The sequence below is a fragment of the Pimephales promelas genome, chromosome 6 (genome assembly GCF_988280905.1).
Source record: "Pimephales promelas chromosome 6, fPimPro1.hap1.1, whole genome shotgun sequence".
Lineage (NCBI taxonomy): Eukaryota > Metazoa > Chordata > Actinopteri > Cypriniformes > Leuciscidae > Pimephales > Pimephales promelas.
In genome coordinates, this window is record NC_142774.1 from 12,639,734 (window position 1) to 12,665,402 (window position 25,669).

At 38.8% G+C, this 25,669-nt stretch overlaps 3 protein-coding genes and 1 long non-coding RNA gene across 9 annotated transcripts in view; 2 read left to right on the forward strand and 2 right to left on the reverse strand.

The window, feature by feature from the left end:
• LOC120492496 (uncharacterized) overlaps window positions 1–4,819 on the forward strand; it is a 28,828-nt gene extending 24,009 nt beyond the window's left edge. Inside the window, exons 10-11 of one of the 3 annotated variants that reach the window (XM_089132124.1) lie at window positions 11–39; window positions 1,321–4,819. The gene's annotated coding sequence lies outside the window, so the exon portion shown is untranslated. Of the gene's footprint in view, window positions 1–10 lie in introns of all 3 variants that reach the window. The other 2 variants (XM_089132123.1, XM_039690721.2) reach the window with 2 other exon arrangements.
• A 378-nt stretch (window positions 4,820–5,197) lies between these two features.
• ccdc149b (coiled-coil domain containing 149b) lies at window positions 5,198–18,724 on the reverse strand. 4 transcript variants are annotated; one of them, XM_039690689.2, is made up of 13 exons: window positions 18,534–18,724; window positions 17,351–17,512; window positions 15,807–15,845; window positions 15,248–15,355; window positions 14,971–15,087; window positions 14,224–14,396; window positions 13,516–13,588; window positions 9,901–9,985; window positions 9,629–9,776; window positions 7,108–7,184; window positions 6,890–6,922; window positions 6,658–6,744; window positions 5,198–5,794 (listed from the first exon to the last, which is right to left on the reverse strand). In XM_039690689.2, exons 1-13 carry the CDS (start codon window positions 18,582–18,584, stop codon window positions 5,256–5,258), a joined length of 1,692 nt encoding a protein of 563 aa, XP_039546623.2. In that variant the 5' UTR covers window positions 18,585–18,724; the 3' UTR covers window positions 5,198–5,255. The 4 variants fall into 4 exon arrangements, with proteins under 4 accessions (XP_039546623.2, XP_039546618.2, XP_088988251.1 ...); XM_039690684.2 differs by having other exon boundaries at window positions 5,198–5,797; XM_089132125.1 differs by lacking the exon at window positions 6,890–6,922.
• A 108-nt stretch (window positions 18,725–18,832) lies between these two features.
• LOC148978506 (uncharacterized) lies at window positions 18,833–22,260 on the forward strand. Its single transcript, XR_016168831.1, has 3 exons — window positions 18,833–19,447; window positions 19,654–19,691; window positions 22,004–22,260. It is a non-coding gene; the product is annotated as an uncharacterized LOC148978506 (long non-coding RNA).
• On the reverse strand, window positions 20,176–25,513 carry lgi2b (leucine-rich repeat LGI family, member 2b). The gene is made up of 8 exons (XM_039690705.2): window positions 23,815–25,513; window positions 23,544–23,615; window positions 23,264–23,335; window positions 23,022–23,093; window positions 22,521–22,592; window positions 22,254–22,423; window positions 21,640–21,804; window positions 20,176–21,555 (listed from the first exon to the last, which is right to left on the reverse strand). The coding sequence occupies exons 1-8, from the start codon at window positions 24,009–24,011 to the stop codon at window positions 20,738–20,740; spliced, it is 1,638 nt and encodes a 545-aa protein (XP_039546639.1). The 5' UTR covers window positions 24,012–25,513; the 3' UTR covers window positions 20,176–20,737.
• Between the last annotated feature and the right edge of the window lie 156 nt (window positions 25,514–25,669).

Sequence of the window (25,669 nt, forward strand, 5' to 3'; positions counted from 1 at the left end):
TTGTGTCCAGTGTCTGAAACGGAAGATGGTACCACTCTGGTAAGCAGATGGAAATGCACACCTATCTTGCGTACTTTTCCAAAATATGAAAAGACCACTTTTTTGTGTGTGTTTTTTTTTGTTTTTTTTGTTTGTTTGTTTTTTTGTCTGCACATTACCAGTTTCTGTTGCTGGCTTGAAAGTAGATTAACATTTTTGACCAGCTGAAAGTCTGAATGGTTTTGTTTGATCTCCCTTTGGCCATGCCTATGTCTCACCAAAAACAAAGAAAGAGGCAGACTGAGCGACCTGTGCCTTTATGGGAGTCAAACATGAATTGTATTCACATTTGCAGTGACAACTTTTCTGCTACATGCGGACACTATATTTATCCATGAAATGAAGGAATATACACAAGAAATAAAAGATAAAAAGATTCTCATCCAAGTCTACCATCTTTTTTCATTAAAATTACAAAGGTAAATTCAAAAAACTTGAATTTGATTTAATTTGAACAGTTCATATATCCCATTCTATAATTGTTCATGTTATCAAACCATAGGGGATTATCACGCTGATACGTAGGACTTCCGGATTCAGTGATCTATGTGCACTGCCACTTCCGCTGAATCACAGATCTCGCTGGCGAACTGATGACGGACTACACTGAGTTTATTTATGCGGCATCCCTGGTAAGTTAGTCTGATTCACTAAAGTGCTGGCTGCAAACAAACGTGCTACCTTGTTTTATTTTAAAGTTTTAATCCAGTTCTTCCTTATACTCAATTCAGTCGGGAATCCATGAAAACTTACGTAGGGTTGGCGTTGTTGGTTAGATTTACAAAGTGGAACAGAGCAGTGACATATATAGCCTTCGTCCCAGCCATTGTTGAACTGCGTCGGAAGTGGACATGCACACAGTTGACACATCCTGCCCATGAATCCCGGAAGTGTGATAATCCCCTATTATGGAATTCCTTCCACAGTAACACACAAAATGAGACATTTTGAAGATTTATTAATAAGATCCAAGATCCAATTACATTTAAAAATACCATATAGATCAGTTTGATGTTTATGCATAATTAATCGTAATTGCATGAACAAAAATGACCAGAACATTCTTTAGGATTTCTCTTTTGTGTCATACTGATAGTCATACTGGTATGGAACAACATAAGGGTGAGGGTTTACTTTTGGTAAATCTTCCATTTATTTAAATCTGTTGAAACGTTATAAACCTTATATTCCATGATATCTGTTTCCATATATTTCAAAGTAAATATTGATTAGCTTGTTCAGTATTGAAAAAAATAACATCGATCTCTCTTGTAATTCTAGAAATGGACATAAATGGGAGAGCAGATGAGTCTACTTATTTGCTTTATATTCATCCACCAAATCCATATTAAAACTTAAACTGTGTATTGGAAACACATAACCACACGTAACACCTCAGTTTATACTTTTTATATCTATAGCTCTCTGTTTTGTTATCTGTCATTTCAGACTTTGCGATGTATGTATGTACTCGCATATATATTGTCATTGCTGTTGATAGTGGTATTGTTATTACTATTAAATCTTACTGTGGCAACTGTTTTTCATTTCCACTTCATGTACATAGTGAATGTAAATATTTGCAGAAAAAAGAGCACGTTGTAAATCCATTGTAGGCAAGATGAGCTTGTTTTTGTTTTGTCTTTGTGTTTTTCTAAGTTCTATGAAATAAAAAAAAAGAAAAAAAAAAGTTTTGTTTGTAATTTTAGACTTGGTCTTGTTTATGCTGCCCTTACAGAAAATGCACAAGAGCAGAAATTCAGTCCAAAGACTGATTTCATTGTAGTGATTTGTGCTACATTCATTTTAAACAATTAAATATAATTTGCCATTGTTGTTTATTGCATAGTTTATTACACTAACATTTTTTTAATTGTTTTTGCAAGCGCAAGTCATTTTTCCTTATTGATCACAGTGTCATTGCACTCTGCTCTGAAAGGTTTAATTAGATGGTGAGTGGCGCAGAGTTATTTGATTTGCTTCAAATCAGTCAAAAATGATTTTTTTGCATTAAATTTAGCTGTTAATCAAGTCTCTGCTGTCTCTTGTTGATCTTTAAAAACAAGACAGAGTGGATTTATTATTAGCTTACCAATTTTATCAATTTAACTGTCAAGGTCAAGTTAAAAACAGTAAGAACATGAAAAACTGTATTTGTTTTCTTTTATGGATTATTATTGTATTTTGCACTAAAAGATAAATTAAACACAAACAGCTAGATAATAATGGCAATTTTGCCACCGGGACTGCTTTTATTCTCCAGTAACTGCTCTCTTAAATGAAGCATTTCAAGACTGTCTTTAAACTTCAAGACAACTTTAATCTCAGTATGTTACAGAGTTCTTCTGTAAAACTATAAATTATTATTTTTTTAAACTGGGGAATGCGGCACCTGTTGCCCATTTCCTGCACACGCCTGTGCACAGTGGCTCTGGATGTTTCTACTCCAGACTCAGTCCACTGCTTCCCCAGGTCCCCAAGGTCTGGAATCGGTCCTTCTCCACAATCTTCCTCAGGGTCCGGTCACCTCTTCTCATTGTGCAGCTTTTTTGCCACACTTTTTCCTTCCCACTGAGGTGCCTTGATACAGCACTCTGGGAACAGCCTATTTGTTCATAAATTTCTTTCTGTGTCTTACCCTCTTGCTTAAGGGTGTCAATGATGGCCTTCTGGACAGCAGTCAGGTCGGCAGTCTTACCCATGATTGCGGTTTTGAGTAATGAAACAGGCTGGGAGTTTTTAAAAGCCTCAGGAATGTTTTGAGGTGTTTCGAGTTAATTAGTTTATTCAGATGATTAGGTTAATAGCTCGTTTAGAGAACCTTTTCATGATATGCTAATATTTTGAGATAGGAATTTTGGCTTTTCATGAGCTGTATGCCAAAATCATCACTATTAAAATAATAAAAGACCTAAAATAGTTCAGTTGGTGTGCAATGAATCTAAAATATATGAAAGTTTCAAAAAGGAAAATAATGAACTTTATCACAATATGCAATTTTTTTGAGAAGGACCTGTATAGTCCGATTCAAACATGTACAGCTGAATGAGATCCAAAACAGTGTCTCTCTCACTCTCTCAGCCCTTCTGCTTACCGACTGCCATAGGTATGCAAGTGATGCCCTCATCCAAAGGCAGGGCGGGGATATGCTCCTTTGCATTTAAGGTCGTACACACCAAAACAGGTCATTTTTAAACAGGCCCCAAAAATTGCATTTTCAAATGGTTATAATAAATTAACTGTGGAGTATTTTGAGCTGAAACTTCACAAATACATTCTGGGGACACACGAGACCAATATTTACATCTTGTAAAAAGGGCCATAATAGGTGCCCTTTAATACAATGGAGGGACCAGTAGCCTATATTTTCAAATGACCTGATTCAGGATGTGTGACTAATTAACTGGCAGCTCGCGCCAAATTTTCAAAATCGGGGTGGTGCCCTCAAAATGTCATTGATGTTTGTAAACACGCATGTTACATGATATTATTTCAATAAAGCAAGGACATTGAGTAAACAACGAGATAATCCTTCCGTCATTATAAATATGTTCTGGTGTACCCAACAGGTCAAATCAACACAAACCACTTAAACTGATGTAGCCTAGTAACAGGCCTATTATATAGCAATTGCTAGTGTGTTGAAATGCAGTGCTTTTGTGCATAAATACATATAACTTAAGCTTTCAAGCTGATGATTGTTTCCATTTTATTTTTTACAATATATTACAGTATACTATTGGTTGATCTACAGATAATGATTTTACACCAACCTTCTCAGATCAAACACTATTACAATCATTAAGATCAATAATAATAAATAAGAGACAAACATTTAAGCTACAGTCCGTAGCTTTTTTTGGTTTAAAAATTATCCAAAATACATATTTGAGAAAACACATAACCAGCCAGTGTTCAAAACTATCTGCTTGAATTAGCTCGATTCAAAGCGGTAAGCTTGTAATAATGTTTTTAATTCCAGTGGTACTGGTGGATTTCCGCGGGAGATTCGAGCATGTCTTTGCATCATTACATCTGTACACATATCGTAAACTGTACACACTCAAACATGTGTCCGTGTCGAACTACAACTCGCGTAAAGTTGATAATTCTGTGAATGACTGCAATTGCAGATTTTGAACAGAGATGGCGACAAAGAGGAAAAACGTCGGACTGCAGCTTTAAGTTAAATAAATATAGTGACTCTGTAAGAAACAAATAATAATGGTTGAAATGACATCCAGTGTATTAAAGAAAATAAAAAATCAAGTAAAAAGAACCTTTACCTTATCCATGTGGATTAAGAATTGCATGTTGTGTTTTACTCATAAAGACAATTTACAAGAATATTAAAATAAATTATGAAAATGTTTAAAATAGTCCAAATACAAGAAGAAGGGTCTTTGAAACGATTTCACAATAACCTCTAGAAAAAGAAAATAAACTTGCTGGTAGTGTCATCATAGCGGCATCAGATCTAAGATTTCATTCGAGATTCTTGATGATCTCATGATTGAAAGCCTCCAGAACGGGCTTATCACATTGTTGATTTTAATATTCAGCTTGCTGGTTTTACCAGCCATCCTTATGGTGAACTTTTTTATATTGCTTTGAATGTAATTGGATTAATAAATATGTTTAAATGTTGACATTCCAAGGTTCTTTTTACTCTTTTGCCAGTCTTTTCCACACTTGTTTTAAGTGGGACTTCAATAAATGGATGTTTTTATGCGCTTCTCTCGTAGTTCTTAAAGCTACACTGTGTAACTCTTTTAGTTTATTCTTAGCTAAAAAACACTTAGTTCTTTCAAAAATATATCTGTTCATTAATGTATATTTACTTCGTTCAAGTAATAAAGTATTCTCGTGAGTGTATAATATACCATTGAAAATACATACGGGTGAGGGGTTTTAATGTCGGTCGCCATGTTGCCTCTCCATCTTGAAAGTACATTAGCCAAAGAGGGACATACCCGTTAATTCAAGCTTCGCCTTTCGCGTTTACGTTTGAGTTAACACTCATGGACGAGGTCGAACTGGAAGCAATGTTAATCTTGGACTACAATGGCCACGGTAGGAGTTAAAACGAAATCGGAATTGAGAGGAAAAGAAACTAATATTCACTGGATGGTCATATACCTTTTCACTGCTAGATGGGGGTAAAAAAAAAAAAAAAAAATCACACAGTGTAGCTTTAATATCACTAAGAACAACATTCATTCCTGGTGTGATGAAGTTTGAACAGGACAACTTGTGTCTAGGAAGGCATGCACTGTTTCTTTTTCGACCGATTGCTCTGTTTGCTGTTCCGTTGTACACGGCTCAGGTCCAGAAATACAGTCCAAACTGCCAAATGTATCTGATGCCACAGGCAGACTGTCCTCTAATACACATTGAATTTCAAAGTCCTCCTCACAAAGAACAACAGGATCATCATTATTCACAGCCTCTACTTCTGAACCTTTCAAAGACACTTGTGTGTTCATAGACTGACATCCCCGGCTTTCAAGATCTTCATTAAGTTCTTCTGATTCCCTCTCAGCAGGACACACAGGCTTCTCAGAGTCACCACAAGCAAGGGTTTTACACTGTGTGCTCCCCACAGGCTGGACACTTTCTGCTGGATTACTGAATTGTGGAGTTTGTGAGACTGAATATGGGCAGGTAAAATAATCATCCTTTCGGTTCAACTCGACTGCCACGGCCAGTCCAGTGTCCTCTGTGACCTCTTCTCCAGTAACAATCTCTTCGTCTCCTACTGGAGAGAGATTGATCAAAGTTTTAACTTAAAAAAAAAACAGCAATAACACATTGTGGTTGTTATTATTTTTTAAATAGACTCCTAAGAAATTAGGTACTTTCCCTTTTTTTCCCAGTGAAAAGACACTATTTACCTTAAGAAAATGTATTCGGAAGTTAACCAAAATATTATACGAGCAGTTTTACTCACATGAGGTTTGCAATTTTTGGAATATATTCCAAAATTTAGAGTTTAAAACAATTATTTGTGTGATGTTTAAGTTTTCTAAAAATTGTATTATCCTTTTTACACTTTTAACTATGTTGCTGTTTGAGAATGAAAAGGGTCTGCAAAGGGACTACAAAAGGAAGTTATTCTTTATATCAGTAAACACTGTTTTTGAACTCGATTGTGGTTGTGCATACATCTCATAATATTCCTCATTTGATGCGTTAAACAGAAAAACGTTTGTAGGCGTAAAAAAATATTTAATGCAATTAATGCAGCATCTGTTTTTCTGTCATCTATCACCGTTTTTCTGGTTAGCGTTAGATTATATGATAACGCTTTTATTCACGCAACAATGCTTCTAAACCATTCAGGCGTGATAATAGGCTACCGTCGTTATGTTGTTTCTGTGTTAATTTGGTGATTAAATGTGAAATGATTACAATAAAAAAAAAATATGAAAAACTTTAATGTTAGGTACGATTAATCTCGATTAATTACAGGAAAAATCTGTGATTAATTCGTTAATCGTTTTTAATCGACTGACAGCACTAATATAAAAAAAAAAGCTTATTAAATTTAGGCTACTAAATTATTTTGATTAATTAAACAAATCATTTAGCACAGGCTAGTAATAACTAATAACTTACCCATTGACTCTGGTGTTAGATGTACAGACTGTTCTGTGGTGGACTGGACATGCTGAGAGTCACTCAGGACAATAACAGCTTTCCTTCCTGTAAACAAAGTTGGCGTCAACAAGTGTACTAATGAACTATTATAAATATATTGTCAGGTCAACAACAAGGGTAGATATAATTAGTTTGAAGAAAATTGCAGAAAGGTATAAAAGGGAAAAATTATATTAAAAAATAAACGTACTCCCTAGTCCAAGAGACACATTGTAGGTGATGCCTCCAGAGAGTTGAGAAGAAAGTTGAGAAGAAAGAGTGGAAAGCAGAAATGGGAGAGCAATTGAAAGTTATTTAAATAAATAAAATAAGCAAGATAAACTATATTATGTTACATAGAAGTAACATTCTAAACTAAACTTAAATGATCGTTAAAGTAAACTGTATAGTATTAGACGTGATGTTTACCTGGCAGACTCCACAACCCAGACACCTCTAATGTTTTCAATTTCCTTTCCAGTTCTGCAACCCGGTTACCCAGGATCCTGTTAAAATATACAACATATTAGTTAAATTTCACTTTTTAACAGTTTCCCATAAAATAATAAGAATTCTTAAAAGTAACGTTGACTTAACTGATATCTCACAATACCAATAAACTACTTGGTTACTATCGTAACCTCGGTTCCCTATGAGAGGGAACGAGTATTGTGTAGCTATAAGCAGTGGGGAAACTCCCTTTCCTCCATTTACTGAAGCTTATATGAAAAACTCATTTACAGCACATTGAGCGCCCGAGTCGCTCATAGGCTGTGCTGCGGCAACTGCACATCCAATGGCGTGGGCACCTCTGACGTGCGACCAATGAGCTAACTGAGCTAGCTCTACCTCAACACACGTCAGAGCCCGTCAAGGGGGCGTGGCTTCAGCCTATATTATTCCCCCGAATTCGCCATTACAGCAGGTTTCAACGACTGAAGAATCAACTCGCCAGGTTACTATAGTGCGGTCGACTACGCAATACTCGTTCCCTCTCTCAGGGAACCGAGGTTATGATAGTAACCGAGTAGTTCCCTTTCGAACGGTCACTTCGTATTGCGTAGCTATTCGCAGTGGGGACACCACACCGAAAGTAACTGGCTGCCACTAAAAAACTGCTTAGCTCATAGAACAATGAAACAAGCCTGTTATATTAACTATACAACAGACCGGACACCATCGGGTCTAAAACAATATACACATATTAGTAGCAAAACCAATATTATATACTGATAAAAAAACACAGACACAGTCGGGATTAATAGTATAGGAATTATAACCGGCCAAAGTGAGTTTTATATAAAATATATGTGTGTGATTGTGCACACAGTAACATATTTAGACATGAGCAGATACCGTTGGGCCTTGTCATACAGAAAGTACCTTCGCCTGCAGGGAAGGCACCTCCATATTATAAAACTTCATAAATGTGGAAGGTGAGGACCAGCCAGCCACATCACAAATATTCTGGATGGGAAAACCAGATGACCACGCCCATGACGAAGCCATGCCCCTGGTCCATGCCCCTGGCGTCAGGGCTGCGAGAAGTGCTTCACTGGTCGCTGCTGGCGGCTAGTATCAGCCGTAGGGCGGGGCTGAGAGACCTGCTTCGCTGGCTTGGCTGGACGAGGTGAAGGCAGGGCGGATGTGGGCTTGCTGGAAGCGGAAGTGAAGAGTTTCGGCAGAAAGTGTTGCATAGCCTGGGACGATTTCTGCACTTGGGTGAATCTCTCAAAAAACCCTTCACCGCTGGGCCGAAGAGGCAGTAGCTGGATACAGGTGCATCAAGGAACTTGGTTCTATCCACGTCCTTGATCTCGGTTAGGTACAGCCACGGGTGGGGCTCCAGCATGACTGAACTCACCATATTCCTCCTGATAGCCTGCGCGGTAGCCTTGGTAGCTCGCAAGACTAGGTCCGTGACTCTTCGCAGATCGCTGAAAGTCTCGGGGGGCAGGCAAGACTGCAGGGCTGAGGCAGCCTAATCGGAGGCGGAATAAGCTTGGTGCAGCGAGGGCTGAAGTGTTTCGGCGTGGCTTGTTGGGGTGCACTTGAGTCGCCCTCTTTGAAGGGGGGCAACGACTCATAGCCCTTTTCCGCCGCGTCGCGTGGAGGAGAGCGTGCCAAATAGAGTGCAGAATAAGGAGCACGCCAAGCCTTGGTTAGCTCCTCGTGCACCTCAGGCAGAAAAGGCTCAGGCCTTTGACGAGGGGCCTGTTGGCGACCTGGAGCAGAAAAGGAAAAGCCTGTGATGCGGCACTGCCGTCTCGGGAGAGAGCTAGCCACGTTCGCAGCACAGACATGGGCATGCTCTCACAGGCCGCACAGCCACCGGAAGCGAGTGTAGTCTCCGCGTGGTCGATCCCCAGGCATGAGATGCATCTCCTGTGCTCATCGGCCATGTGCAGATTGCATCCGCACGTGGCACAAGATGAGCGAGGCATTTGAAACAACGCCTCGCATGCTCTAATACCTTTAAAATTAAATGAAAGGATATAGCGTCGTCGCCGGATAGCCACAGGTGAGATGGCGTGAGGAGAAAACAGCTGATAAAGAAATTCTTCACAAGATGTGCCTCATCTGCTGAGATGAGGCACGCTCATGCTGAAGGGCTCGTTCAATGGCGAAAGCTCAGTAAAAAGTCAGAGACGTGAAGTCGTAACTGATGGAGTAAAATCTGCTATAATGGCGAATTCAGGGGAATAATATAGGCCACGCCCCCTTGATGCACACACCCACGCCATTGGATGTGCAGTTGCTGCAGCACAGCCTGTGAGTGAGTCAGACACTCAATGTGCAGCTGCAAATGCGTTTTACATATAAGCTTCAGTAAATCAAGGAAAGGGAGTTTACCCACTGCGTATAGCTACGCAATACGAAGTGACCGTTCGAAAGGGAACTAGATCTTCTGTGATATTTTCCGCACAGAAAATTAGGCGTCATAACATACTTGTTGGTTTGCCGTTGATGCTGAATGACCATGTTCTTCTCATGGATGGTCTCCAGCAGAGCAGTGGCCAGGGACTTCAGGTCACTAATGGACTGTGAAGTGACTGGGAGACTGCAGCCATTCTCCTCAGACAGCAACAACTCTTGTACTGGAAACATATGAGCTGTAGCTTAAGTATCATTCCTTCAAAGAATTGTAAATAAATCAATGAAAACTACTTTTCAAAAACCAATTTTTTACTGTTTGGATTTTATAGAAGTGCTGTGTGGTACCTTGTTTAGCAGAGAGGACACCCGTCAGAGCGCTGCTGTTGGACTTTCCATAGACTTTGCAGTTCTTCTTGCTTTCCAAAGCACTCTGTAATAAAACACATGAGTATATGATATGCTCAACAGAGTTTACACATATTACAATTAAAGTAAGTGAAACTTTTGTGTTTATATAAATTTGGTTGTATGTGTAATAGGGGTGTTGAATATACTGGTGTTGACCATAATTTTGATATTCAAATCCTGAAATATTGACATTGTTTTAATTTAGAATGTACATGGTCAGAACGAGAGAAGCTCCTACACATAAACGGTCTAGAAATGATGGCAGTCGACAACGCACTTAGGCGCCTCTTTCCTCGAATAAAAGGTCACCACGTCTTAGTTTGTTCGGACAACATGTATGTGGTGGCTTACATAAATCACCAGGACGGCGTCAAATACTGAAACCTTTACAGGTTGATGGAACACCTCCTGGTCTAGGCTCAGTACAATCTGCGCTCACTGAGAGCAGCACACGTGCCTGGCTTCCTGAATTTGGGGCCATAAAGACTGTCCAGAAACAATATTCCAGCAGGAGAATGGTCTCTGCACCCGCAGATGGTCCTTCTGCTGTTGGAGACATTCGGCAGAGCGCAGCTAGACCTGTTTGCGTCCCAAGAGAATGCTCACTGCCCGAAGTTTGTCTCCAAGAGCAGGAATGTGCTGGCCCCGCTGCCCGGCCCGCTGGCCGCTCTATGCTTTTCCCCCAGTTTCACTCCTGCCTCAGGTTTTGGAATGAATCAGGGAAACCGGGTGCTCAGTGCTCCTTGTGGCTCCGCTCTGGACAAACCAAGCCTGATTCCCTGTCCTGATGCAGCTGACGAGCACTTCCCCATGGCCAATACCGATGAGGAAAGACCTCCTCTCCCAAGCTAGAGGCTCGATTTGGCATCCTCACCTGGAATGGTGGGCCCTGCACGCATGGGCCATCAACGGGTAACCGCAAACCGCTCCGAGGGTGTGTTAAACACAATCACGCAGGCTAGAGCACCATCTACCAGACGACTCTATGCTTCAAAGTGGTCTGTGTTTGCTGGCTGGTGCAAAGCCTGAGGATTTTTACCCATAGACATTGGGGTGAAGGAAGTGCTCTCCTTCCTTCAAGAGGTGCTGGAGAAGGGCAGAACCCCATCCAAGCTCAAAGTTTATGTGGCGGCCATAGCAGCGTTTACGAAACCCGCGACTGGCCTGTCAATAGGAAAAAACGATCTGGTCATCCGCTTCCTAAAAGGAGCTAAAAGGCTGAATCCTCCCAGACCCCCCTCAATCCCCATGTGGGACCTTTCCACAGTTCTGGAAGCCATGAAAGGTGCCCCATTTGAGCCAATCCAGATGTTGGAAATGAGGCACCTGTTGTTCAAAACAGCGTTTCTTATGGCTCTTGCTTCAGTAAAGTGCATAGGGGCTCTACAAGCGCTCTCAGTGAGCGCGACATGTCTGGAATTTTGACCTAATGACTCGAAGGTCATACTCAAACCAAGACATGGATATGTACCTAAATCCCTCAATACACTGTTAAGGGCCCAGGTTATTTCCCCGTCTGCCCTACCGGTTCAAAATGAGGAGAAAGGCCCTCCCCGTCTACATTTTATAAGGTTTTATATCCTAGAGGTTACAGCTTTACAGGGTAAACTACTGTCAGTTTAAAATCAAGCATTGTCTGCCCCGCTGCGACAGCGCAGAATTCTACAATTGCCTGAGCACCACTCGCTGACCGATAGAGTTTTCCCCATGGGCAAAATAATACCATAGCGTAACTCCTGTTAAGGCCGAACCTTTTTCACCCTGACTTTGTGTGACACTGTTACAGTGATTAGCTACTTTGGAGGCTAACTTACTGGGAGTCCACTTTCTCTGTGAGTCCATGGTGATTGTGCACTATATGAGCCCCGGCACTTGCCCTTGGGATTTTAGTGTTGGATCCCTGCAAGCACGGCATATTACATTGTGTTCCCCTAGCGTAAGATATTACACAGTACGAGAGAACCTCTCGTAAGAGACCGTACCTTGGTTACTAACGTACTACGCATCTTGTTGTACCGGCAACACGATCTGGTTCGCTTCGGCGATGAAAAACCAGTGATATCAGCCCATCGAGCTATATTTATAGGGCTAGGCCACGCCGCTTCGGCGGGAATGTGACGCAATGGGCGCAAAGTGCCCCCATTGGACGGTCACCAAAGGGCCTCTCTCGATAGGCTGCTGCAGTTGCCGCAGGACAGCCAATAGGCAGGCTAAGCCGCCTTACATGCTGCCGCAACGCATTTTACATTAATTCAAAATTAAGGATCATTTTTGGCTTCAATATCTTGTGGAAAAGAGTTTTTCCCCCAGTGTAAGATATTACGCAGTACTCGTTTCCTCTTCTAGAGAGAACCGAGATTACATTAGTAACCGAGTACGTTGTCCTACACGCGCCGCGGCACTTCTCATCCGGTGTGCGACTCCCTTAAACTAGCGTGACCATATTTTGATTACCGAAAAACCAGGACACTCGGCCCGGCAATGAGATACTCAAATGATATGCTTCAAATGAAGATGCCTTATTAATTTCAATACAATTAAAGTGGGCTGTGCATCCTCTGTATGGATAGAAAATTGTTTTATTACAAAATACTATCTATAACCAAAGACACAAATTCAGATTGGCTTCTCGAGGTTACTCAACATGTTTTATTAGGACAGGTTTAAAAATAAATGATGATTCTACTGTATTAGAAAAATAAATAAATTAATAACTTTAAAAAAATACATCCAAAATTTAACAAAAATAGCTCACAAACTTACAAAAACTAACAAAAGATGTTTATATCTTTAGTTTTCTTCCTCTTTATCCTGTTTTCTTCCTCATCCTCCTTGTTTGCTCATCTATATTTAGCTGTAGAGCTGATCTTTCCCAGCAGTTTTTTGTTGCTTAACAAATAAGCATGAAAGTCTAAAGGCCCAATGAAAAATTATGAAAACCAGGACATTTTCATCACCTATAAAAAAGAGCCAGGAACGCCCAGGACAGGATGTGAAAACAGGATATGTCCTGGGAAAACAGGACGTCTGGTCACCCTACCTTAAACCCAATCTGCAGAATGTGTAGCCACCCACCTTTTAACTCATCTCCGTGTCCATCACCTTGCAGATTACGCTATTTTATAGAAAGTAAATTGCGATTATTTTAGCTACTAGTCCTGACATGGGAAACGTGAGATTAATCTGTTAACAGGGTTTTTTTTTTTTGTGATCATATCCCATTTCTTTACTCATCTTATATTTGTATTTGCACTTTATTTTTTGTTCAAATCTGCCATCTGCATGTCGCAACAGGTTTAAGAGCTTTTCAGTTCTTCATGAAACATTTAGACAGTGTTTCCCTATTTTGAAACCAGATAAACCTCACATGCTTGTCTTCCTTCACAAAAATGTGCATGCGCCTTGTGTTTGTCAGTATCCTTATGTTTGTTGTGTAAATAAGAAAAACTACATAAACAAAGTAGGTCTGATGATTAATTTGACTGATAACCCCCCCCCCCCCCCAAAAAAAAAAAATCTAACATCATAACAGCCCTAATGTGTAATAAATACCTTATACTTCATGACATTTGCTTTGAGGAGGCTGACCTCCTCCTGAAGCTGCATTAGCCGTTCATGCAGATATCTAAAAAAAGAAGATAATTGATATTGATTATTATTAAGCACTGACACAGCCAACTGGACATATTACAACGGTCACATCACTGCCTGTAACATCTCCACCAGACCACTAGAGGTCAGTCTTGCCACAATTCTGATCATGAGTGCAGCAGGGATGACCACTAAGAAGTGTTCCAAATGATGGAGTGCACTTATACACTACGCATTTAAACAATGCACCATACTTTTTTTTAGTTAAAGAAGTCCATTATCCAGCCATTTGGAGTGGACTTTCTCTTGTTTTTGGGAAATTATAGGTGTGTACATGCTATACCAGCGTTTCCCAACCCTGTTCCTGGCGGCACACCAACACTGCGTGTTTTCTTTGTCTCCCTAATCAAACACACCCGATTCAACCCATCAGCTCATTAACCCACCTGATTATGAGCTGATGGGTTGAGTCAGGTGTGTTTGATAAGGGAGACAAAGAAAACACACAGTGTTGGTGTGCCGCCAGGAACAGGGTTGGGAAACACTGTGCTATACATACTTCAAGAAATCGGACACCTACATTTTTGTAGGCCAAAACTTGGAAACAAGTTAGCGTTTTAGCACTGGTGCTAAATATGTGTACATCCTGAACATCCGACCAACACTGACCTGTTCTCCATACAAAGAGCATCTATATCCAGGATGCGGTTCTCATTGCTACCCAAGATGTGGTTAATTTCCAGATTTAGTCTGTGAGCTTTCTCCTGGTAGACATTACGCTCTGCTCTCACATCATGAAGTTCATCTGTGGCTGCTTTTAAGCTTTGTTCCAGTGCTTCATTCTACAACATCATAGGGTAAGGACAAAGAACTATATTAGTGTATCTTTGTTTAGTTTGTACCTCAAATCTATGATAAAAAAAAAAAAAGTGAGACATGGCACATTAAGATATTTTGAGAACTTAAAGTCCCCCTGTGGTGAAAATCCAGATTTTAGGACAAACCATGTGCACATTCATTAGTCAACATCATTGTTGAGTATTTTCTTTAAAACTGGAGTGAGCCAAAGACAGTCTCAAAATCACAGTTTGAAATCGCTGGTGTTTCCGATGTCACAAACCACCTTGTTACCAATCACGTCAACGTGCGATCATCAGCGAGTGGATCTCTGAGCTGGTGTGAGTGAGTGGAGGCAGGGCTATTTGCATATTCATAGAACCACATATATATATACTAAATGAGGCAAGGGTGTACCTTTGAGTTACATTCAAGCTATTTTAAGGCATAAAGCATTTTTTTAAGGAAAAAACATTTAAATATGTAATTTTAGTGATCAAAGATTAGTTTTAAGTGACAACAGGGGGACTTTAAGATTGATTTGAACCCAAAATTTGTCGAACGCCAAAGGCAATATACCTGTTCTCGAGCTTTCTCTAACTGGTGAACAAGATCTTCTCTCTCATGGGCTGGAAAGTGACGAGCCCCGACCTCTTCGTCCCCTAGACGCTGCTTTGCAATGTTCATCCTCAGCAGCTGTGTGATGAAAAGACTACATATATCTATGCTATAAACCGCAATATATGAACTGTGATCAAAATGTTGAAGCCTCATAAGCATGCGCCTACACAAACATCTGCATGTGATTTAGTCATGCGAAAAAAAATGACCTGACCTGTGTGTGCAAAGGCCATACCTTGTTATCACCCTGCACTTCTGCTAAACGTTGGTTCAGTTCTTTTACTTCGTCACTCAGCTGTTTGTTCTGTTCTCTCGAGTCTCTCAGTAACTGTGCCAGATTGACCTGTGGCGAACACAGGTCGAACAACACATTTGACTTTTCAACATGTAATGCAAACAAAATTCCATTTATTTGAATAACATCGGATGAAAGTAATGAATACTGCTGGTTTGACTATTATACTATTATATTTTGTTAACATATATTCAGATGTATACATGATAAGGCATCTTTATAGAGATTATAGAGTTAAGGCTGCTCTGTGCCTGCTCAAAATTCTGTGTAAAGATGTAATGCTGCATTAAAGCCAGGTATTATGCCTGCTCTGACCTACCTCAGCCCCTAGCATCAAAGCATACAGCTGAAATTGCTGTATAAATGTATTTATGCACCTCTGAGCACCATTATAGGTCTGTGTAAAAACACTTAAATGCCAATTCAGAATTAATTAATTCAATTTGGCACAAAAGCATCTTACAGCGGATGTTTATGTAGATGATAATAACAAACATACTTGCTTTCTTTTTTCAGGAGGCAGAGAGGGGTCACCGTCCTATTAATGGAAAAAAAAAAGTTTTAAAAGTTCATATAAATCAAAGCTCTGTCATGAACTCTAGATCTAGGTGCAGGCTGGTGTTTCCTTAAAGGAGTAGTTCACTTTAAAAAAAACTTTTGCTGATAATTTACTCACCCCCATGTCATCCAAGATGTCCATGTCTTTCTTTCTTCAGTCGAAAAAAAAATTAAGGTTTTTAATGAAAACATTCCTGGTAACCAAACTTTACTGGTAACCAAATGGTTCAAGGTCCAAAAGACAGTTTCAGTGCAAACTGCAAACTGTTCAAAGAGCTTTAAAGGATTCCAGACAAAATGAACAAATCTTTTCCTGAGTCAATTCGTTCATTTCGTTCGTTGAATGAACCAAATGACACGAAAAAAGATTCGTTCATTTTGATAAACGAGTTTGAACAGGAGAGTCACAAACGGAATCACAGAACAGAGCAAGGCAAACCACTCATGATAAAACTTAAACTTTTGTTTTGTTTGTTTTTTTAAATGAGTGATCGTTTCACTTGATAAGACCCTTATTCATCATCTGGAATTGTTTAAAGCCCTTTGAACAGTTTACAGTTAGCACTGAAACTGTCTTTTGGACCTTGAACCGTTTGGTTATCAGTAAAGTGCAATGGAGAAAAATCCTGTAATGTTTTCATCAAAAACCTTAATTTCTTTTCGACTGAAGAAAGAGTGACATGGACATCTTGGATGACATGGGGGTGAGTAAATTATGCTTGCAATTACGTCATCACGTTTTTTTTGCTTGCAATCACGTCAGTAGCTGGGTTTCCATCCAAACGTGAAGCGAATTTGATCAGAGTTAAAAAAAAAAAAAAAGTGTTTCAAACAAGTATCAAGTTGTTCAAGCAGAGGATAGTAGTATTGGTAACCTATTTACCAACAGTAAATAAAATACCATCAGTGGAAACAGCCTATTAGTCATGGGGGTTTATGTTCACTATGTTAGAATTTATTAAGCAAATGAGTTTCCATCTCCCATTGTTCAAAAACCACCTCAAGCGAGCGTAAATTTGTTTTTTTTGAGAATAAAGGGATTTTTTTCTCCCTCGAAATGTGGCTTTTCCATCATTTGTTTATAAATGCGATACTTCTAAATGCGCATCAAAACAGGGTGATGGAAACATTCTCTAAAAGGCACAGCTGATTGGTTCAAGCCGTATCAGTAGCCAATAAGCTTGCAGCTTAACCTTTAAATACTTGGTCAGCATTTGCTATAGCAGTGCAGCTTGCTTTCAGAAATCCTCTAAACACTAAATTGAAATGACAGAAACACACTTCATTATAATTGAAGTGTATAATGAAGTGTATACACTTCATTATACACTTATGAAGTGTATATAAATATAAATATACACTTATGAAGTGTATATAAAGTGTTGAATACATTGCAAAAAATGTACTGTATATCTTCCTGAATGTCTACTTCTTCATACTTCTACATGATTGTTTAATCAATTTAGAATAGAATAGAATACATACTATTAGCTCTCTGTACTTTTTCTTCAGCCCTTGGTGGCGCTCACGGAGCTGGTTTGCCATCAATTTGAACTGATCCCTTTCCTGCTGGCAGGTGTCCAGTTCTTTTGATAAGATCAGCAGTGCCTCCTTCTTACTCTCCAGTTTTCTCTTGCATACCAGGAACTAGACGCAGGAAAAAAAAAAAACAATGGGGCATTTAATGATCCAATTTAATGTCACCATTGCCAAAAAAAAAACAATGATCAAAGTGGGGTTTTGCACTGTTTTTCAACTAAATAACCTGAGCTTTGATTCCATATGTTTTGGGAACTGCATGTTCTTTAATAACATTTTATTGTAGGAAGATACTTAATGTTACTTTTTAAACTATCAAACAGTTACTGGTTAAAGGGCAATTAATGGCCCTGACCCACTGTTTAGATCCAATTCAATTCAAATGTATTTGTATAGAGCTTTTCACAAAAGGCTAAATATTGTTTCAAAGCAGCTTTACAGAAAGTGCATTTCAGAGATGTACATGGACTGTTATAAAGGACTAATTAAGTCCTACCTTTAAATTAAAACAACCAATCCATTGAAATTAGGCTTATTATCATATTATCATTAGGTATTATCATACTTAGCCTATACGTTCACACAATTAGAAGGCAACTCTCCTAAATTATGTGCGTGTATGATTTGTGTTGCATAAGGAGATTTTATATCAGTCTGTAATAGTGCAACATTGCAGTTTAAAATCATTACTTGCAAGATTTAATTTGCATGCCAGGTCTACCCTGAATTCATGCAGCGCCGTTCATGGATCTTGACGAGAAGATTTAAGTTAATCTCTCCGCAGATCATGTCGTGTCAGACCTTACGTATTTGATTTATTATTATGCAAGATATTTAAAGATGTAATGAGAAATATACTACTTACTATTCGATAAGAGGACCAAGCGATCACAAGAAAATATGAAAACACGGGTAACGTTATGCTACAGTAAAGGGTATGTCTCTGTAGCTAACGTTACATCAGCGAATCGTATTTAGAAAAATCAAGCCATTCAATTTTACACGTCAAGTCAGTGAATTCATTGAAACCCATATTATATGGTTAATATAAGCATCCTTTAACGTTAACTATGTTGATGATGATAGGGTGCAGAGGAGCATGAAGCATCAATATGTCTGCGTTTCCTACCTCATTCACCAGTCCCTGCCAATCACTTTCGCTTCTTCTGGAAGGATTCATTTTGGGTCAGAGAATATTCTTCTAAATAAATATGTCAATAACGACAACTATCACGTCCTATGCATCTATTGCGAACAGGATGACACGATTACATGTTTCATCGATATCATGGACATCATTTCCGGCTGGGATGGCCAACTGTATGGCAGCGTGTCCCTTTAAGGACGCGATTCACGTGGTGACTGCTGCAAAAGCCAAAGAATATCATGTGGGTAATGTAGATTTTTACTTATGTGACCAATGCTTCTATGGCTTTAATTAAACTATAAATTATCGTTGCGAATGCATTTATTTTGCTGCAACTTGTTTTTACATAATGGATTTCACATGTTGTAGCTTGTGATTATAATTATCTAAGCTAAGGCATATTATTTTGTTCCATATTATTTTATTAGGCTTAATTGTTTGAGATGAGAAAAATCTGCTCAGAACCGATCACTGGTGATCAGCGCAGGCCATTGTAAACATAGTTGATCTACGTCATAATTGGCTTTATGCACAGCTCAGCTGCACTACTTCCTCAACTTAAGCCAGCTCCTTGTTTCCTGTCTTCCATTATTGGACAAACTTGATTCATGCAGATGTGCCTGATTATTGTTGTTGTGACTACTGAGGTCAGACACACCTGGATTAATCAGTTTTTCCAATAATGGCAGACAGGAAACACGGAGCTGGCTGAAGTTCAGGAAGTAGTGGAGCTGTGCATAAAAGTGAAGGTGAGAGAGGACACGGCAGAGAGCGAGAGACCTTGCGTGTGTGTCCATTGAAAGCTACATCCCCGTCAACAACCCTGTCAAGCATCATTCTCGTGTGTTTGGGATCCCGGAAGAACCAATGAGGTTTTTTTCTGAGATGTGAAGCAGGTTCGGTTGAGCTTCTGTTTTATGTTTGCTGACTAATGTTTAAATATGTGAATAAAACCCTAAATTAAATCTGTCCATAAAGTGTCTAAAGTCTCTTTAGAAAATTTTTTACTAAACCACTCAATTCATAAGGATTGGGTTTACAATCTCTTTATTAACTTTTTGAAGCATATTTCATCAAAAAGATCTTAATTTGTTTTCCGAAGATGAACGCAAGTGTTACGTGTTTGGACCCGACATGAAGGTGAGTAATTAAGTTAATGACTGTATTATCATTTTTGGATGAACTATCCCTTTAAGATTAACACTTATATTAAGGTTAAACTATCTCTCTATGCCTATACTGTATAATAATACTAATGTGCACATAATGCGCAGCAGACAATAATATACTATAGATATAGGCCATTACTGTGCTCAAATCTGTGACATTCTGCTGATGCAGTCTAATTTTATCACACCTAAGTGCTCTGTCACAAAGAATGATGCTGCTGACTGGCTGGTAAAGTGATCCTTGTGAACACAAGCAGTTTCTCACTGTCAAGGAGTAAAGTGTCACCTGGAATGTCCATTTTATTGTGCTTATTTCTTATTATGTTCTGTGTTTATATTGACAGTATGGGACAGTGATGCATTCATGACAAGCTGCTAAACCATTTATGCAGTTGGCTTCTTTGTGAGAAACTGAAAATGCATTCATGTGAATGAGAACCAACAAGAATAATTGAGCAAATCAATAGAAGATGCTGTTTATTATCATTAACATATTTCAAATCTACATTCAGTATATTATTGCTCAGCCAGATACAGTTATAAAACTGACAAAAAGATTCTGTAAAATAAATAAATAAATTAAGGCTTTCATTCGCCAAAGGCAATAACATTGAGGGTCTCTACTGATTAATAGCACTAGTCAGCACCAAAAACATGCTTGCATACAGTCAAACCTAGCTTGTAGTTCACAGTCTTTTGAATTGAAGTCTGAGTCCCTACCTTTGGTGAACCTAATATTTCACAATTAAATTATTTAAAAGAGCCCTGATACGATCGAACATTCAGGTATTTTCAACATCTGAATAAATTAAGCTGCAGTGCGTCATTTATTCAAACTTTAATAGAAAAATGTTGCATAAATAGCTTTCGCAAGACTAGAGAATAGAGATGTGCACTGTGTTTCAGCCTTTTTGTTGACAAAACATTACATTCATAAATATCAAGGTTAAATGTATGCATATATTGAGGAATTGAGTTTTAGCATCTGACCAGATGGAACAAATAACAGCACATGCATCATTTGCTATAATCCACTGCAATATGTTCAAAAACCTTGGTTTTGCCTTTGAAACTGGTGGCCAGCACAAAATCACGCTGGTCTGTTGACAGCGCGGTAAATGAGCGTGGCCATTGAACATACACATCCCTGAACTTGATAAAACTCTGATCCTCCTCATCCCATCTGAAGATCTGGGAGAAAGAATAATCACTGCTCAGAATCAAATAGTGCTGGTCTTTGAACTTGATGGGCTGCAATACCATGGCGCCACGTGAAGGGAAGCCCTGCACTTCTTCAAAGTGTTTGCCGGTCCACTTCATGACTTTTGAGTCACCGATGTAGCAGGCGAGGGCAAGGTAGAGAACGTCCTTAATCCTAAAGGCCTTCACGCTGACAATGTCGTCCATATTTGCTATCTCATCGTGTAGAACAAACTTTTGGGTGCCCTTGTTCCATTGGTAGATAACAGGAACCTGGGAGCGGCTCACTAGTATGAGAAGAGATTTCCCATCTAAATAAAAAAACTCTGCATCGGTATCACGAAACCACTCATGAAGGAACTGATATGGGTAGAAACCAGTTTCGTTCCATTTAAACAGAGTTGTCATTCCAGCTTTGGAACTGTCCACCATAAGGAAGAACCAGTCATCTCCAATCTGGAAGACTTCAATGTCATTTGGCTTGGACACATTAAGCATTTCAACTGCTTGAAACTTGGTGAACTTATTCTGTGCTTGGTCGTATTTGTAGACAAGGGAGCCATCGAAGAGCTGGGAGACGATTACAAGTGCCTGATCATTGATCACAACAGACCTGCACCCAACAACAGACCGTCCTGAAATATAATATATTAAAAAATTAAAATAAACTTCTATACTCTTTCATAGTTATGATACATGACAAATGGACAGTGTCAAACCTGTGATTTCATCAAAAGGCCTGAAATTTGTCTCAATGTGATCCCATTCCATGATTATGCAGCTGTCTGAATTTGGAACTGCTATAGCAACATATATATCATCTTTGTGAAAGAAGATGTCTGCTGACATGGATTGAGTATTCACTATCTGATGCTGAACAAAATCTGAAGGGAAAAGAAACAGACATAATGTATCACATTTATTCACTGTCGTTAAACAAGTGTGAACAAATCGCATTTCACCATGAAATTGAAATGGACAATTCTTGTTTTTTTTTAATGATTTTATCTGTGCACGTCATAATTAAATTGTTTGATTGTTTTTAAATCCATGTGCCTTCGTAATTTTCCCTTCCTCTTGCAGAGACTCTTCTCTGATGACATAATAGCTGGCGAGAGGGCAGGACACCTGTCACTCACATGACATCACAGCAATGGCAAACCACAACAGTCCAACTATCAAATCAATTCCTGATGGACATGATCAAGCCCTGCCCTACATTTTTTCTTGTTCGAGAAACAAAGTTCGTTTCACAATGAGGAAGAAAAGAATATCGCAACTTTCTTTTCACGGCATTTATTAAAAATTCGACAGAAATAAATCTGAGAGTTACCTGTGGAGACACACTTGCTGTGTTTTTCTGGGACATCCTTTAATGGGACACCTTTCATGGCAGATGGACTGGCGCAGTAAACATCTGAGATTGTGGCATTGGATCGCTTCAACCACAGCATCAGCCACATGGACTCACAGTCGCACTGGAACATGTTCCCTCGCAGGTCTCTGTTTATTAGACATGAAATAATTAATACACAAGTTATCCGCTTGGCAAAAGTGGTTGATGACGTGCACATTTGCAATAGTGAACTGAAGAACTCACAGTTCAATCAAAGAGCGCAGATCAGAAAAAAGACCTCTGGGCAATGTTTTTATATTGTTGTTTGCTAATGATCTGTAAAACAGACAGGAAATTAATCAATACACACAGACACATTTATAGTTTATACTTATGTATGCAAGATAAATCAGGATTTTTAAGCACCAATGTACTTTATAATTAATAATACTCAATTAATAGCAGTCAGCAGTGTATCATTTACATTTATCCAAAGTGACTTACAAAGCATTCATCAAAGAGCCAACAATGGTGGTACACAATGCCAGGTTTATTATACAACTAGATTAGGAAAATCCATTATGCATGATGTGCACTGCATTCTATATCACATTATGTAGTGCAAATAAAATAAAATATTAAACAAAAAATATATGACCTACTAAATTGAATATTTGATGCCAACCATAACTCTACGACTACGTACATAATCTAAATTAATGTTCTGCAATGTCTTAGCCTTTCCTTGCTGTATGTTATACTCACAGATGTGTAACATCCCGAAGTCCTCTGAAGGCATATTGGTTTATCTCTTCAATTTTGTTGCCCTCAATAAATCTGGTTGGAGAAATAAAATACATCGGCAAGAATTTCAGTCAATCACTCTGCACGGATAATTATCAAGATATCCAACAAATATGTGGATCTAAGTTAATCAGTAATATATAAATGGAAAGTAATCCCTTTTTTCATAAATGTAACTGCAGAAAAGCTGTTCAAACACTTACAAATACTCAAGATGAGGAAGCCCTGAGAATGCATCCTCCTTTATTTCAGAAAATGAATTAGAACTCAGGAGACTGAGAAGAGAGAGAGAGAGAGTGAAAAGATACCAGAAAATAGCCATGATGCATAAACTATCACAATTAATACCCGCCCCATACATAGCAGCCTACAGAAATTACCTAAATTTTGCAAACATAACAAAGCATGCCTTGAATTTAATGTGTTTCTAATGTAGATAAACAGGTAGGCTAAATTGAATAAAGTGATGCAGCAGTCACTTACATTAACTGCAGTGAGGGCATGAGCGAAAACATAGCCTCCTTGATGTCTGGGAAACTGCAATTAACAATACTCCTACAAATAATAATAACAAATTAATAAATATTGCACTTTCATTATTTATTTATTTTTTCACTACGTGCGCGTTGAGTTTCGAAAACAAAAATATTTTATAGGCTTGGATGTCGCACCATCTTTATGTTTGATACTGTACAATTTTATATGCATTTTCGCTATAAAAAAAATTGTTACGAGAACATAATATTACACTTACAGAGAGTTGATGTCACTCGGTATGGTCCGGGGGATGACAGAAGAACCAACACAAATGACTGAATCTGTCGTGCAAGTGCATCCTGAAGGACATTTTATTATGCGCTTTGATCGAACCAGTTGAAATGAAAAAAGGAATAGTAGTGTTACCAAAAGACACTTCCGGGTGGAAGAAAATTTATCGTTTGTAAGATCCATGGCTGTGTGCGAAGACGAAATCCAAACGCTCCCCTGTCCCGTACAGTGAACTGCAGCACGAAAGACTGACTTCAGAATCAGCAGCAGCTCTGATGCAGTTGTGCTTTAGACTGTCCCATTGGAGGAGGCCTCACACATTCAATAATACAATTTAAAGTAGCCTGTAACCATTAGATTAGATCATGCCACTGCTGTTTGTTTGTGTTTGTCCTTGCCTTAAGATTATTTTAAAATGTGCTAATTATTGCATTTTTAAATTACACCTCTTCCTGTTTTTTTCCTTGCCACATGCTATTAACTTATATAGGCCTAAATGAAATGTCATATCAGCAAAATGGTGCTTTATCTGCATAGAGAAAGTTTGAAAATGCACAGAAGATCTCAGCAATGAAAACGTGGGTAAAGTGGAATGTATGGCAATGACACAGCAATTCTTTGAATGAATGGCGCTGTGTCTTCTATTATAGACAAGCTTTAGCAACATTTGGTCATTACTTTAGATTATAATAAACTCAAGCTGTATTTGTGTCCTCCATCAATTTCCCTAAAGATTGAACTAAACGATGCATAACATAAGTCTTGACAATCTCTCTGGCAACCAGACATCAATATTACAGAAAATAATGGACTCTACAGTATGCATACCATTAATCATTAAGAAGCATATCTGATTTCAGCATGTAAGTGCTTTCTATCTATATGACTAGGGGAGGTGCTTAAATGTCTGAGACTTCTGCAATATGGCACTTATGAAGTAGGTATAAGTGGTTCTCAGCTGCTTTACCTGCAGACCAAACTCCCAATGCATCAATGTCCATCAAATCAGTCACCATAACAGACTCCTAGGTATATTTAAAGACAAGTCAATACAGACTACCTCATCAAAAAAAAACAAAAAAAAAAAAAAAAACTCTTAAGTCAGACAACTAAGGAAATACTGAAACCAGTCAGCACCATAATTCAGGCATTGTCTATTTAGTATGACAAAGAAAAGACTTTTAACACATTGTCACTAAAGCTTTAAAGATCATGGGTACAGATCTCCCCCAGCACATAATCTAACACACCAATAGACTACACATAAAAAGATGACCATCCATCTAACTCATAACAGCAACTCCCCTCACATTGAAGCTGGAAATCATTAAAAGCTACAACATCCATCAATAAAGAACCGTTTCTTTCAAACAGCTGATAAAGAGTACTCAATAAATCTCCTTAAAATAACTGTATTTTAATATTTCAACTAACTTTTTAAATGTGCATGGCACATTCATTGTGTTTTTATTGCAGAGTAGCTTATTGTAGGCCTACATTGCATGCAGTAGGTAGGCTACTTGCATTGTGCCACATTCTGACCCCCTGCCATGTTATTAACCCCAGTATGGGTAGGTTTAGGATTAGGTATGAGGGTGGAGTTAGTATTAGGTAGTCAGGTATCAGCCACAACACTATTCTATTAGGCTATATTTTAGTCTAAAATAACAACAACAAAAAAATATCAAACAACGTGTCAGGCATTTTTCAAACGCTTCCCGGTTTACTATCACTCTCTCCAAACACCTCAACAAGAAAATTCCAGAATGGACTCTTCATTGTTGTGGAAGAAAGAGAGGGCAAAGGCGCGTGCCTGATGACGCAGTCACTCTTTTTGCCGA

What these genes read in the sequence shown, in the direction of transcription:
- ccdc149b (XM_039690684.2), bottom strand. Translation starts at nt 18,584, where the DNA reads ATGAATCCTTCCAGAAGAAGCGAAAGTGATTGGCAGGGACTGGTGAAT. An exon ending in TGTCCTCTCTGCTAAACAAG is followed by an intron (nt 9,777 to 9,900) that starts GTACCACACAGC and finishes ATATGTTTCCAG; the next exon opens with TACAAGAGTTGTTGCTGTCT. An exon ending in TCTAACACCAGAGTCAATGG is followed by an intron (nt 5,798 to 6,657) that starts GTAAGTTATTAG and finishes ATCTCTCTCCAG; the next exon opens with TAGGAGACGAAGAGATTGTT.
- lgi2b (XM_039690705.2), bottom strand. Translation starts at nt 24,011, where the DNA reads ATGGATCTTACAAACGATAAATTTTCTTCCACCCGGAAGTGTCTTTTG. An exon ending in ATGCCCTCACTGCAGTTAAT is followed by an intron (nt 23,336 to 23,543) that starts GTAAGTGACTGC and finishes CTCTCTTCTCAG; the next exon opens with TCTCCTGAGTTCTAATTCAT. An exon ending in GCCTTTTGATGAAATCACAG is followed by an intron (nt 21,556 to 21,639) that starts GTTTGACACTGT and finishes ATTATATTTCAG; the next exon opens with GACGGTCTGTTGTTGGGTGC.